Source organism: Phoca vitulina, unplaced genomic scaffold, assembly GCF_004348235.1.
Source record: "Phoca vitulina isolate PV1807 unplaced genomic scaffold, GSC_HSeal_1.0 scaffold12, whole genome shotgun sequence".
NCBI classification, from domain to species: Eukaryota; Metazoa; Chordata; class Mammalia; order Carnivora; family Phocidae; genus Phoca; species Phoca vitulina.
The window spans coordinates 171,046-186,245 of record NW_022589715.1 but is presented as its reverse complement, the minus strand read 5'-3'; the positions used below and the strand labels follow the sequence as shown (position 1 = coordinate 186,245).

General features: G+C 37.9%; 1 protein-coding gene across 2 annotated transcripts in view; it reads left to right on the top strand.

Moving 5' to 3' along the window:
- The window catches only part of MEMO1 (mediator of cell motility 1), a 119,668-nt gene that overhangs the window by 51,908 nt on the left and 52,560 nt on the right, over positions 1-15,200 (top strand). For both annotated transcript variants that reach the window (XM_032410241.1, XM_032410240.1), the window contains one exon: positions 4,432-4,513. In XM_032410241.1, coding sequence (XP_032266132.1) covers positions 4,432-4,513 — 82 coding nt within the window. The remainder of the gene's footprint in view (positions 1-4,431; positions 4,514-15,200) is intronic.

The window sequence follows — 15,200 nt, the reverse complement described above, 5'->3', positions numbered from 1 at the left end:
GCTTCTCCCTCTGCTGCTCCCCCTGCTTGTGTGCACGCTCTTTCTCTCTGACAAAATAAACAAAATCTTAAAAAAAAAAAGAAGTTGCATATGAAAAGCAGGACTGAGGAGGGGTGTGTATGTGTGTGTATGTTTAATATCTCTATAGTTTTGTCACTATGAGAGTAAACTTCCTTGTAAAATTGTTTAACTCAAGTAGGATAGAAACAGAAGTGTTACTAAGTTGCGTTATAGTAAATATAGCCCATTATTTATTGTTTGTTTCCTAAGGAAATAACTGAGTATTGATCCTTTGGGAACCTACTTTTAGTATCTTTTCCAAAGAAGTAAATGTCCATTTATCCCTCTCAGGGCAAGATCACACAGCCATTAGTTTTGCTAGGATTTAACAATACTTCGATTTTTCCACTCATCAGTGTGCCTTCAAATCCAGTGGTATTTGAAACACAAAGCATATTTTGTTCGTCATCTTCATGTGTTAAGGATACCATTTTGCTAAGTATCAGCCTCTCTGGAAGAACTCAAATTCATTTTTTTACTTGATACTTTATAGATCAACAGTTAAGCAACCATAATAAACATACATGCTCAGTTGTCTTATTCAAAGATAATTAAGAAACTTGGAGTTTAGCTTTTACCTTAGAATCCTTTTGAGGAAATTTGTCCTTTTAATAGAAGGACTGCTAAAAGACCTTGATTTAGTGCTTAAAAATCAGTGAATTTGGTGGCAGTAGAGTGGCTAAATTGGGAGATAATATATTCTTTGCTTTTACCCACTATTCAGTTTGTTTTGTCAACTTCCTTGGAAATATTTAGAGCAATACTTATTTTAAGTTAATACAAAGTTTATTCGTCAGCTAAAAATTTACACTGAAAATCTGAACTATTTTTCCTTGAGTTACTAATGAGGTTATGTAATACATTTTTTCTTGGAATTGTTCTTAAATTTAAGTTTTTAAAATAAACTACATTGCTGAAATCAGAACTTTTTTGTACTTTGGCATTTTATAGATGGGCTGTTCATTATAAACTTGACTTGTTTCTATTTATAGTCCTAAATATATGCAGAGGGATATCCAAGTCAGTAGATGTTTAATCTCAATGGATATCAGGGAAAAACAAATTAGAAGAAATAAAGGTATACTGTTTCATACCTATCATATTGCCAAAGAATTAAAAATTCTGACAGTATCGAATATTGGTAAGGATGAGGGGAAATGGGAATTTTTAACCATTGCCGATGTTGGAGAAATATAATTTAAACCAAAACCTCCATTTCAGAAAAACCTCTCTTCAGAGGCAGAAGAGAAAGAAAATAAGCATTGAGCCACAATGTGAAGCACATCACAGTCAATCTGCTAAGAGATTTCAGAGATCTAAAGAGAGCTCACCCTTTATATGGCCAGATACAACCCATTACATACATGTTCTCAAGATAAATTGTAAGTAGTGCTCAAGTCAGAGGGCTTGATAGCAACATTTCTCACACATAGTTCATTTTAAATCAGTTGGTAATTGGGGTGACCGTATGTATTTGTAACTGGCTAAAAATAAACTTGTGTTCTTATGAGAGGAAGGTAATTTTGCAACTGGGAGCTAGGTGGCCAGCTAGTTATTAGGTTCCTGTCTTCCCACAAAACTGGCAGAAAGAGGGTGCTATTTCCTTTGGGGCAAATCACATTTCAAAGAGTCCTGGGTTGCTGGTTAGAAGCTTGCTTGCAAGCTTGATTGCTTGCTTGCTTGCTTACTGACTGACTTATTTATTATTTAAAATAAGCTGTATTTAAAGTGAGCTGTGCACCCAGCATGGGGCTTGAACTCAGAGTCGCCTGATCTACTGACTGAGCCAGTTGGGGTCCCTAGAAGCTTATTTAGCTTTTAAAAAGATTTACATATATTTCAAAGGGATGGAGAAATAATTTACAATTACAAGTTTTCTAGAGAATGTGCTTTAAGAAAAATGTGGGGGGTATCTCTTCCTTCCTTTCTTTTTTATTTTATTTTATTTTATTAAGTAGGCTTCATGCTCAAACGTGGAGCTCAGACTTACAACCTGAGATCCAGAGTCTCATGTTCCACTGAGCCAGCTAGGTGCCCCATTCTTCCCTTATTTTTAACAAGAAAAATTAAACTTCTCATTTTTTATGCCTTTACACTGATGGGTAAATTGATCTGGCCACTTTAGTGGGCAATTTGCAGTGTTCTGGTAGAGGTGAAGATATGCGTACTCTATGATCCAGTACTTTTATTTGTAGTTAAATCCCAGAAAAACTCTTTTTTTAAAAAAAAGATTTATTCATTTGAGAGGGTGGGGGTGGGAAGCGAGTGAGTGTGATGGGAAGGGGCAGAAAGAGCGGGGGAGTGAGAATCCTGAGCAGACTCCCCGCTGAGCATGGAGCCTGACACAGGTTCCATTCTGCGACCCTGAGATCATGACCTGAGTGGAAATCAAGAGTTAGTCGCTGAACCGACTGAGCCAGCCAGGCGGCCCCCAGAAAAACTCTTAATACATGATTATAAGAGACTTGTAACATTGCATATTAACAGTGAAACAGTGGAAACAACCAAGTGTCTGTGACGAGAATAAATAGATAAATTTTGGTATATTCACACAGTATAATACAGCATTGAAAGTGAGTGAACTAGAGCTACAAAATCAACATGAGTACCTGTTATCAATAATGTTGTGTACTAAATCAAATTATGGAAGAACATGCACAGTATATTTATGTAATATTTAAAAACATGTAGAATAATACCTATGCAGAACAATGCATATTTTATGGATATATACATTAGTAAAAGTATAATAATGTAATGATGAACACCAGAATCAGTAAGTGATTTTGATTTCCCTCTGAGGAGGGACATGTATAATGGGATCAGCAAGGTTTTCAAGTGTGTCTGTAATATTTTATTTCTTAATAAAGGAAGATCTTAAGTAAAGAAGAATGTTAAAATTTAATTTATTTGGGTAGTGGATGCATGGATGTTTATTTTATTATTATCTAGATTCTTTTGTAACATTTAAATATTTTATGATTAAATGCTTAAAAAAAGAGAGCTAGAGAAAAAAAGGGGCCAGAGAAATGGGTGGTAGTTGGGGGGAAATCAGTCTGCTTATATTATATATTTGCATGCTAATGGTAACGATCTAGTAAAAGGGACAAGTTAGTGCAGGAGACTGGGACAGGTATCTATGAGTAGAGTCCTTGAGAAGAGAAACATTGGGACCCAGTGCAGAAGGAATTTGTTTGACTTTTGATTAGGAGTAAGGTCAATGTGTTGACACAGGAGAGAAGACAGAATAAATGGTAGGAAGAGGAAGTAGTTCTCTTCTGAATTTAGGGTGACTAACGTCCAGGTTTGCCTGCGACTAAGAGGTTTCCCAAGGTGCAGGACTTTCAGTGCTAAAACTGGGGAAGTCCTGGCCAAACCAGGATGGTTGGCCATCTTCTGATTTTCCTTGACAAAATGAAAAAGCATGATCATCTACTGGGAGTGAGAGGGGGATGAGGCTTTAAGGTAAAATGAGAAGCTATATGAAGTAATTATCTTAAGGCTGGGAGAGCAAATTCACTAGGTTAATGTGATATGATTTCTGAGCTTTGCTAAGGGTCTGCAATTTATGGGTATAATTTTAAAGTTCATGTGGTTGCGTTTGTCTTCTCATTCATCTGCACAAGTGAAGGTACTGTGTTAAGTGGAAAGTTGGTTTTAACTGATTTGACTGTGGTGGAGGAAGAGAGGAGCAAGAATGAGGGCATAGGTAAGGAAATGATTATAGTGATGGAACATCAAGTCTCAGGCTGGGTAAGGGGAAGAAGAAAGGAGAGGAAGGATAGTGGGAAAAGTAACTCCAAGTCTGTTGGCAATCAGCAGATTTCTAGAAGTGAACTGGAAAGATAGGCAGTGAGGAGAGTGGGATGCTTGAAATTGAGATTTTTGACACGGCATAGTCACTGGTTATCAATGTGATCACCAGAGTAGGGGCTGGAGTGGATAGAAGGAAAGGTTTTGGGTATGGGAGTGATCACTCCATGGATGTGATTTTAGTGATTAAGGCAAGTTTTGGTGCTCTGTATACAATCACTCAGGTATTTTCTTTTCATGTGCCAAGAGTCTTTTGTTTCTTGTTTTATTTTGTTTAAACAGTGCCTCAAATTATAGAATCGTATTGTTGTTCTGGAATGAAGATGGTTGTAAATAAGTAAGTGGATAAAAGCAAATTTTGTATAATCAGTATATGGCCTTATCTGTGGCTTGCTTAGTAGTTGGTTAAGTTTCAAACATTAACATCCAAACTAATGATCCCACTGCCCATTAAGCTATTTTAGTCCCAGATAGGTTCAATAAGGACTTTGTGTCAAGTATGGTTATATATAGTACATTTCTCTGCTAACTCCAATTTCCCTCTTTCTCTTTTTATAGGACCGCAGCTGAATGCACAGCTAGAAGGTTGGCTCTCACAAGTACAGTCTACAAAAAGACCTGCTAGAGCCATTATTGCACCGTAAGTTTTAAGGGTCTTTACCCAGAATGTTTCATTTTTAATTATTAATATAGAATAGTATTTATAGATGGAACTAAAAAATTAAAAAATAAATGCTGTGTTGAGCTGAAGAAATTATATGTAGTCATTTTCATGATTCCTTTGGCTTTCATTTTAACTCAAGGATAAAGGAATTGGCTATTTTCTCAGGTGCAGTAATTTTAAAATTTATTTTTTGGTAATAAAACTGACTTTTAAAGCAGAGGCTGATTTGCAGTGCATAAACTTGATGATTTCAGGTTGATGTAAATGAGTAAGTTCTGTTTTAAATATGAAAAAAGATCTACTTTAATTCGTTTTTTCCTTATAATGAAAAAGATATGTTAAACAATACGTGCAATATGGAGTAGCTAACCAGATATTTGGGGAATAGGTAGCTTTTTTTTTCTTTTTAATGAAGAAAATCTGTGATTGTTTTGTCTTTGAATCTTAGAAGGCTTTCTAGAACTACAAGCTAACAAATACAGTTAAGAGTGTGTCTGTATGTGATAGGAATTCAGTTCGTTTTGATTTGGTTTCCAGTGCTAACTTTCAAAACACATTTTTTTAAGCACATGTTAACTGTTTTCCGAGAAGAGTAAAGGTTGGAGTTTGTCCCATTTCTTTCACAGCAGTGTCTTTTATGTAACTTCTGTTGAGTTAGGTTTGGTGCCCCGATAAATAAAAAATAGTGAACTAATGGTATCTACTTATTGAAGAATATGAGAATTAAATAAGTAAATACACACAAAGAGCCTACATTAATGTCTGGCACATAATAAGTATTCCATAAGTGCTAGGTATTTAATGTGCCAAACATTTTGTTAAGTGGTCCATTTGTATGATCTAACTTGATCTCATTTAATAGATAGGAGGTTGACTGTACCACTTATAAGGTATGTGACATACAAGTTACTTAATCTCTTATGCCTTTGTGTCATTGGTAAAATTGGAATATTAATAGTACCTCCACATAGTTTTTTGATGATTAAATGAGTTAATCTTTATAAACTTTTAGCATAATAACTTAAACTATTATTTATTTAGTCATTCAGCAAATATGTACCCGGCTAAATGCCAGGTGTTCTTCTTAGTGCTGCTTTTTGTTTCATTAAAGTTTTTGGGGGGAGGTTTTATCTTGTTCTTTTGTTTGGGACATATTCCTGTTTTCTCAGTTTGCTTGACTCTATGTTTGTTTCTATGTATGAGTCCTCAAAGAGTGGCCTCCTGGAGGAGATGAACCTTATCTTTCAACGTTGCCCTAGCTCTTGGTTGTCTCTGAAACCTTTGTGATTGTCTAAGCAGCTTGATTTATTCTTGATAAGTCCCAGTTGTTGAGAGTGTGCCAAGACTTGTCAGTGTTCTGAAGGGGGTAGATCTCAGGCAGCCCCTAGTTATAGGCTGATTGGAAGCCAGACCCTCAGGCAGCAGGTTTTAAAATACGTAGTCCTGTGCAACTGTAGTTGTAAACCCAGTTGGCCTTCAGACCAGGTGATCTAAAGGTGTCCTCTGGGCAACTGGCAAAAATCAGGGCTTTAGATGAGTGTATAAACTCCCTTCTGGGAGGTACTGGCGAAATGTAGTGAGGCTTAGGGAGAGTGTAAAGATGGTGTCCCCTGGCCTACTTTCCCTGAAAGCACCTCCACAGCCTCCAGATGTGTGGCAAATGTGAAGTGTGGCCCTCAGGCTGAAGCTCTGGGACAAGTAAATAGGTCTGTTTCACAGAAAGACTAGGGATGTGTTTCAGACTGCTGTCTTTGTGGTGCCTTGGAGGCAATAGCCTGCCAAGAACTGTCTCTCTCCAATTGTTACAGCCCTTTTGGACCCAGGAATGCAGGCCCCCCTGGCCACCAGAGCAGGTGATCAAGGAGTGTCCCCTGTGTAGACTGCATGTGCCTGCCAGCTTTAGCAAGGCCACAGGAGAGCGCATGGCTGGTGCAGACACAGCTTTCCCACGGCCATAGGCTGGGCTGCCCTGTTGGCGCTATCAGGGCAGAGGGAGAGCACCAGAAAGTCCCGGCCAGTGCCTCCATCCCTGGGAAGTTCCGACAGGCCCCTGCCTCTCTGATAGATGTTTTAAGATTAGCCAGTGAAACTTCTTCACATATAGTCTGGGCACTTTTCAAATTGCTGCTTTTGTGCTGGTTTCCAGGGCGACTGAGTCTGCATGTGAGCCCTTTAAGAGAAGTATCTCAGTTTCCTACAGCCCTTTGGGTCTCCTGGATGTGAGCCCTGTTGGTGTTCAAAGCCAGATGTTTTGGGGGTGCATCTCTCTGTTACAGTTCCCAAGGAGTGGGGTACCTGATGTGGGGCATGAACCCTTCACTCCTCAGGGAGAAAATCTGGATTCGTGAGATTCCTTCTGATTGTGGGTCCCCGTGCCAGGGGTGGGGTTTTGAAGAGACTGCATCCTGCCTCTCCTTCCCATCTTGATGTGGCCCTTTTACCATTTGTTGCAAAGGAGCTATTCAGCTAGTTTTCATTCTTTTCCAGAGGGAATTGTTCGATATGTAGCAGTAGATTTGGTGTGTCCATGGGATGTGAATTTAGGATCTTCCTCTGCTGCCATCTTGGACTACCCGCTAGTGCTGCATTTCGAATAAACTACAATTGCTACTTTCATGGTGCTTACGTTTTAGTACTTGGGAAAACAGACAGTAAACAAATAATTACAGGCATACATCAAAGATATTGTGGATTTGGTTCCAGACCACTGCAATTAAATGAATATTGCAATAAAATGAGTCAAATGAATTTGTTTCCCAGTATGTAAAAGTTATGTTTATACTGTAATGTATTCTATTAAGTGTACAATAGCATTATGTCTAAGAAAACAGTGTACATACCTTAATTAGAAAATACTTACTGCTAAAAAATGTTAACCATTCAGTGAGTTATAATCACTGATCACAGATAGCCATAACAAATATAATAATAATAATAATAAAGTTTGGAATATTGCAAGAATTACCAAAATGCGACATAGAGACATGAAGTGAGCAAATGTTGTTGGAAAAATGGCGCCAATGAACTTGTTTGATTCAAGGTTGCCACAAACCTTCACAATTTTTTTTTTTTAAGATTTTATTTATTTATTTGACAGAGAGAGATGCAGTGAGAGAGGGAACACAAGCAGGGGGAGTGGGAGAGGGAGAAGCAGGCTCCCCGCTGAGCAGGGAGCCCGATGCGCGGGGCTCGATCCCAGGACCCTGGGACCATGACCTGAGCTGAAGGCAGACATTCAACCGACTGAGCCACCCAACTGCCCAAACCTACACAATTTATAAAAAAACAAAAAACAAACAAAAAAACCAATGCCATATCTGTGAAGTACAATACAGCAAAGCACAATAAAACGAGGTATTCCTGTGTGTTCTGTATCAGGTGGTAATGGATGCTAAGAATAATAAAGCTGATAAGAGGATTGAGAGTGACAGTATGGGTAGGGAGGTGCTAGTTTATATAGGATAGTAAGAAAAGGTCTCCCTGATAAGGTAACATTTGAGCCTAAATAATGCAAGAGAGAGGTGATACAGATATCCAGGGAAAGGGTTTTCAGGTTGAGGAACAGCAAGTACAAAGGCTCTGCAGCAGGATATGCTTAGTGTATTTGAGGAACAGCAAGGAGGACAGTGTAGCTGAAGTGATGTGTACAAGGGGAAGAGTAGTGGATGAGGTAGGCAGCGAGAGCTAGATCATGAGGCTTTGTAGACTATTCCAACAACTTCGGTTTTTATTCCAAGTGATATGGCAAGTCATGAGAAATTTTGAGCAGAAAGGTGACATGACTTGACTTAGGTTTGAAAAGAATTGTTCTTGCTATTGTATGGATGGTCTGTTTTGTGGAAACTGGGAATCTAGTTTAGGAGGCTTACTATAATAGTACAAGAAAGAGATGACATAGTGGCTTTGATTGGGGGCTAGTGGCAGAGGTGATGAGAAGCAGTGTACTCGGGATATATTTCAAAGGTAGGACTAGTAAAGTAGAAGAAGAGTCAGGAATGACTCTTGAGTTTTGGCCTGTGAAACTGGAAAGATGGAATTGGTTTTATACTGATAAGGGACAGATGGGTAGAGGTGGGAAGTAGACTTTAAGGTGTTTATGTAGAATCTAGGATTATATTTTGACCATGTTAAATGTTGAGATGCCTATTAGGTATCTGTAAGTGGAGATTTCAAATGGGCAGCTAGATGTATGAGTCTGGAGTACAGAGAAGAAGGACCAGGCTGTGTTGATATATATATATATGTGTGTGATATATATATCACATTTAAAGTCTAAACAGGCTGTGGTTGCCTAGTGAGGGAAATATAGAGAAGAGAAAAGGTTTAAAAACTTAAGCCCTTAGGCAAGCTAATTTTATTTAGAGATCAGGGTGAAGATGAGCATTTGCAAAGGAGGTGCTGAAGGAGGACCAGTGGGGCAGGAGGAGAACCAAGAGTGAGTGGTGTTTATAGGAGGCAAAAGGATGAAAAATGTGTCAGGGAGAAGAAAATTAATTAGCTGTGTCAAATTCTGCCAATAGGTCAAATAAGATGAGGACTGAGAATTGAAGATTGGATTTGGCAATATGGAGATCAGTGGTGGCCTTGCTACAAACAATTTCTGTGGAGATGAAAGCACGATCATAGTGGGTTCAAGAATCGGAGAGGAAAATAAAGTGAGGATAGTCTTTTTTTTTTTTTTAAGATTTTATTTATTTATTTGAGAGAGAGAGTGCATGAGCAGGGTGAGAGGAGGAGGGAGAAGGAGAGAGACTCTCAAGCAGACTCTGCACTGAGGGTGGAGTGGGAGCGGGACACAGGACTCAGTCTCACGACCCGGAGATGATGACCTGAGCCGAAATCAAGAATCTGATGCTTAACTGACTGAGTCACCCAGGTGTCCTGAGGGTATTTTTTTTTTAAGATTTTATTTGTTTATTTAAGAGAGAGAGAGCATGAACACAAGTGGGGGAGGCAGAGGGAGAAACAGACTCCCCACTGAGCAGGGAGCCTGATGTAGGACTCGTTCCCAGGACCCTGGGATCATGATCTGAGCTGAAGGCAGACGCTTAACCAACTGAGCCACCCAGGCGCCCCAGGGTAATTTTTTTTTTAATGGACTTTTCTATAAATCAAGGAAATGGGGCAATGGGAATATGTTGTTGGGTGAAAAATTTTACTTAAGGTGGGAGATATTGAAGTGTTTATAATACAGATGAAATGATCCAGTAGAGAAAGAAAAAATGATGCAGGAATAAATGGGGGAAGTTTGCTTAATCCTTGATTGGGTGAGAAACAATGATTAATAATCATCTCTTTATAGTAACTCGTGACATAGGGTCTATGTCATTCTCATCACTTTGCTGGTATTTGACTATTATAGCCACCTTCCTAGTTAAAACTTGTTTCAAATGTGGGAGCTGTGCTGAATCAACATATAATTAAGTCAAGGTTAGTTATTCATGAAAATGTAGCTAGACTTGTTTCCTTTTTATAGTTAGCTCTAAGTTGAAATTGGCAGTGGCCTGAGAAATGGAATGTTTGAGTCTAAGTTACAAATATATTGATTTGTAAAAGATTTCCAAGTTACTTTAGGTTTTAAAATGGGTATTTGAAAATATTTTTGGCTTTGGTGTGCATGTTTCTGTTACATAGTGACTTTGTAGTTATGTTTGTGCATATATAATGCAATTTCCATTTTGTTAACATATGAAAACTTTAAATATAGTCAAGTTTATATATGGTTTCCAGAAGTAATTATTTTCCTTTCCAGAGGAGTTTTTTTTTTTTTTTTTTAGGTAGAAAAGCAACAACAAATATTTCATTGTTCTATAGGCACAAAAGGGTCTTTGTTAAGAATATGCTTATTTAGTATTAGAAAACTTAAAATTTTAAGATTCCTACTTTTATTTCAAATCAAGTCTATTCAAATAAACATTTTTTTTTAAGATTGTATTGTTAAGTAATCTCTACACCCAACATGGGACTCGAACATACATCCCTGAGATCAAGAGTTGCATGCTCTGGTGTCTGAGCCAGCCAGGCGCCCCTAAAAAACATTCTTTAACTTTTATAAAATTTAGCTCTCCAGGACCAGCTTTTCTTAGATTTTGCCTTCATAGGCATAAGTCATGTAAGGAGAGCCTTAAAAAACAAACAAATCAGAACATAGATAGCATACTTTTAAAAGTACTTAATTGCTTATTTGTATATTGATGTAGATTAAATAGAATAATGTCGTTAAAGAATAAATATTGACCCATAAACCCAACTATTGATCAATCTTAATGATTCTTATCTATATGACATATAGACAGGTGTAGTTGGGGGATTCAAAAGAATTTAATTTGATTTAAAAATGTCCTTTGGTTGAATTTAGGACAGCTTTACTTGTCTTGAGGTATAGGAAACAGTATGTTGCCCAGGGATATATATTGATATGATCTCATGAACTAGAAGTTCCAAAAGCCTTCCTACCTTACTGCCAGATACCTTGATGCCAAAATTGTTGTTTATCTTGCAGTATGCAGGGATAAGTCAGCAACCCTTAGAATGGAGCTGTACATTAAGTATGTATCACTTAAGAAACCTCTTATTGAATATAAAAATATAATCAGATAATTGGGAGGGGGCTATGGATATTGTGGCCGTCCTAATACATTTAAACTAGAGTTTGATTTGTTTTTAGTAGTAAACCTAGTAGGAGTAGTATGGAATAAAGGATACTTTCACTTTTCATTGTGTACCCGTCTTTATTGTTTAACTTTCTTATACTGTGTGCATGTATTACTTTGAACATAAAAACTAGTTTAAAACACTTAAAAGCTAGGAAATATTTATATAGAAGACCAGTTTACATTTAGTGAAGTACACCTGTTCAGCTCTACCGGTGTATATGGTGAGACAATGAATCTTCATAAATCATGTAATTAATTTAAGTTACTGGAGATGTGCAACTTGTTTATTTCTAGTCCTTGTTTTTTTTAAGCAGTAGGTTATTCATGGCAGTATCTCAGGTCCTATATATTCTAGCAGTAAAACAATCTAGATATGCAGCATTGTGGTTAGTTTATTCTTATTTGACTTGAAAAACTTTAGTAACTTTCCTTAGTTCATAGTATTGTTTAGTTAATATTTGTGAGATTCCATTTTATAAAAATAAAATATTCTGAGTAATGGCTTTCTAACTTGGACATTTTTTGGGTTATAATCATCTGATATTTTTTTATGAAGCAGGAATCTTGAGGGCTCCTGAGGAATGCCTATAAATAAAAGAACAAAAGACTAGGTGCAGCGAAACAGAATGGAGAGGGGCAATGTGAGGCTGTTGCTTCTGGAAACTGCTTAGAGCCAGTTGTTGTTCAGGTGGATCCCATATGCTCACAAGTGTTTTTAAATTTAGTTTCTAGCTTTCTAGATCCTAGCTTACCTTAAGTAGATCTTGTAGACTTTTCTTATTGCTGCAGGAGATAATTTCATCGGTCCAGTCTTCTCATTTCATCTAGTTCAATCTTCTTATTTTGCATTTTTGCTGCTATTAAGTAGAACTAGGACTATGAGAACCTGATTTTGTTGAATCCAAGGGTTTTTCTTTTCTTTTTTTGTTCTCTATATCCTCCTTGATGAAAAGTCTCTCATAGAATGCGTGGTAGACTTTTGGCATTCACACTTTATGCTATTCACCTGTAACCTTGAAGGTCTCAGAATGAACAAGTGAAAGTCCATGTCATGTAGTAATTGGTAATTTTCCTGACATAGGAATTTAAATTATACCCACACTGCAAGGTTGCTGTGTGGGAAACTGTCATTTAACCAGTGAATGACCATGGACAATGGCCTTGCATCCTCATTTGATTGCAGTTCTGTGTGGGGCACAGAAATTCTGGAAGGTTAGGAGCTGGACTTGGTGATATAAACGGTCTGCTGTGAAGGAGTAAAGGGAGAAGCAAAATTACCCTGTGTTACAGGAAGGATCAGTTTTTAGAGGTATGGTTTTAGTCTAATGAGAAATGATAGGTATTAAAGTATAATTTTGACTTTGCCTTCATTGAGGTTACATTGGGAACCAGAATGACCTGGAAAAGCTAGTAGGGATGACTTTGCATTAAAGTTTTAAGAGCCTGTGAAATACTGATTGGAATACACTTTTACGATGTATATTCAGTTATCTGTAGGGCTCACATTTTCATTGCTCTTCTGACTATAATGCACAAAAGAAAAAACCTTAGATGTTCTCTTAGTGAAGCCTCTTTTATTGTGCATGATCCCTTAATGAAACCTTGTTTCCACATATATTTAGAATCATAGATTCTCTTAACAAGAGAAGGGTCTAGGAGCAGAGGATCAGTGGAGAGATCTTTGATTATTACCATGGCTCTCTTCATTACCATGTATCTGGGCCAGGATAAAGGAAAGTACTAGAAATTCTTTTCTTTGGCTATGATCTTGGTCCTTTCATGAAGTAGAGTTTCTCATGATGTGGGTTAAGAAGGATGGTACACTTAATGATTTTTTAAAAAATACTCTGCACTATAGTCTCTATTCAAGTTGACACTCTCCCTCTCTTTTTGCAACTATTTTGTCTTTATTTCAAGCAGACTTTTAAGCCCTCAAATTCAGAAAGGACTGAAACCATGAAATCTGAGTTCTATTATAAAACAGTATGGAGGTTCCTCAAAAAGTTGAAAATAGAGCTACCATACGATCCAGCAATTGCACTACTGGGTATTTACCCCAAAGATACAAATGTAGGTATCCGAAGGGGTACATGCACCCCAATGTTTATAGCAGCAATGTCCACAATAGCCAAACTATGGAAAGAGGCAAGATATCCATCGACAGATGAATGGATAAAGAAGATGTGGTGTATATATACAATGGAATATTATGCAGCCATCAAAAGGAATGAAATCTTGCCATTTGCACGACGTGGATGGAACTGGAGGGTGTTATGCTGAGCGAAATAAGTCAATCAGAGAAAGACATGTATCATATGACCTCACTAATATGAGGAATTCTTAATCTCAGGAAACAAACTGAGGGTTGCTGGAGTGCGGGGGGTGGGAGGGATGGGGTGGCTGGGTGATAGACATTGGGGAGGGTATGTGCTATGGTGAGCGCTGTGAATTTTGTAAGACTGATGAATCACAGACCTGGACCTCTGAAACAAATAATACATTATATGGTTAAAGAAAAAAAAAAAAGAAGAAGATAGCAGGAAGGGAAGAATGAAGGGGGGGAAATCGGAGGGGGAGACGAACCATAAGAGACTATGGACTCTGAGAAACAAACTGAGGGTTCTAGAGGGGAGGGGGGTGGGTGGATGGGTTAGCCTGGTGATGGGTATTAAAGAGGGCATGTACTGAATGGAGCACTGGGTGTTAATACGCAAACAATGAATCATGGAACACTACATCAAAAACTAATGATGTAATGTATGGTGATTAATATAACATAATGAAAAAAACATATTAACTCAGTTAATCATGTTTTCAAAACCACCCACCTTCCTACAGTCTTACAGGATATATGGTATTCTTCCAGTTTTTAGGGTTGTTGATTTTCCTACTGCATGGAAACCTTCTCTTCTTCCTTAAAATATATAGAGGTCTCTTATGGTAGTTAAGAATGGGTTCTGGAGCTCTACTGCCTACCTTTAAGTCCTGATGTGGTCCCTTACTATTTGTGTGACCTTGAGCAAGTTTTTTAACCTTTCTGCTTTAGTTTTTTCATCTATAAAAGAAAAATAATAATTCCTATCTCAAAGGGTTGGTGTGAGGATTAAATGAATTACTGCTTTGAATTACGTGGATGAGTGACACGGAGTAAGCTTTCAGTAAATGTTAGTTATTACCATTATCATAATTATCCTGTCTTCTCCTCTTTCTCATCTACTCTATACCTACTTGGTCACTAAGATATGTCAGTTTTTCTTTTTAGATTGTAGAACATTCATGTATCATTTCCCACTGGCACTGGGACCTTTCTAGACCATGAGATTTGCTACCTCAGGCCCCGGTTTCCAAGAGAGCATCACTTACCACCTCCTGCCTCTGATCTCATGTTTTTCAGTACTAGACTAATAGCAGTTTTGTATTGTCACTACCCTGCTCTGGAGTGTACAGCAGTTTTTCAGTAACTTGTTTTATCAAGCCCAGACTTCTCTGTCTGTGGCTTAACTCTTACTTCTTGTGCCACTCAGACCAATCTCATATTTTCTCACATTAGACACTTGAACATTTGCTCATGTTCTTCCTTCAACTTTTATGCCCTTCCTTTGTGCCTTTACCTCTCTACTCCTAGTATTTCTATTCTACCTATACTTTAAGAACCTGGTGTTTCTTTTTTCTTTTTTCTTTTTTTTTAAGATTTTATTTATTTGAGAGAGAGAGTGAGCAAGAGAGGGACAGAAGGAACAGGGGGGAGGGGAGAGAGAGAGGGACAAGCAGACTTCCCACTGGGCAGGGAGCCCAACACGAGGCTCAATCCCAGGACCCTGGGATCACTACCCAAGCTGAAGGCAGATGTCTAACTGACTGAGCCACCCAGGCGCCCCAAGAACCCAGTGTTTCTAAGACAACTTTCTGGCTTTTAAGAACTACACATGGGTAGGAACAGGATTGGTAAAACTGGGAGATATTCATGCTGGAAAGACTGATTGAGAGATCAGAGTATGGACTGAGGG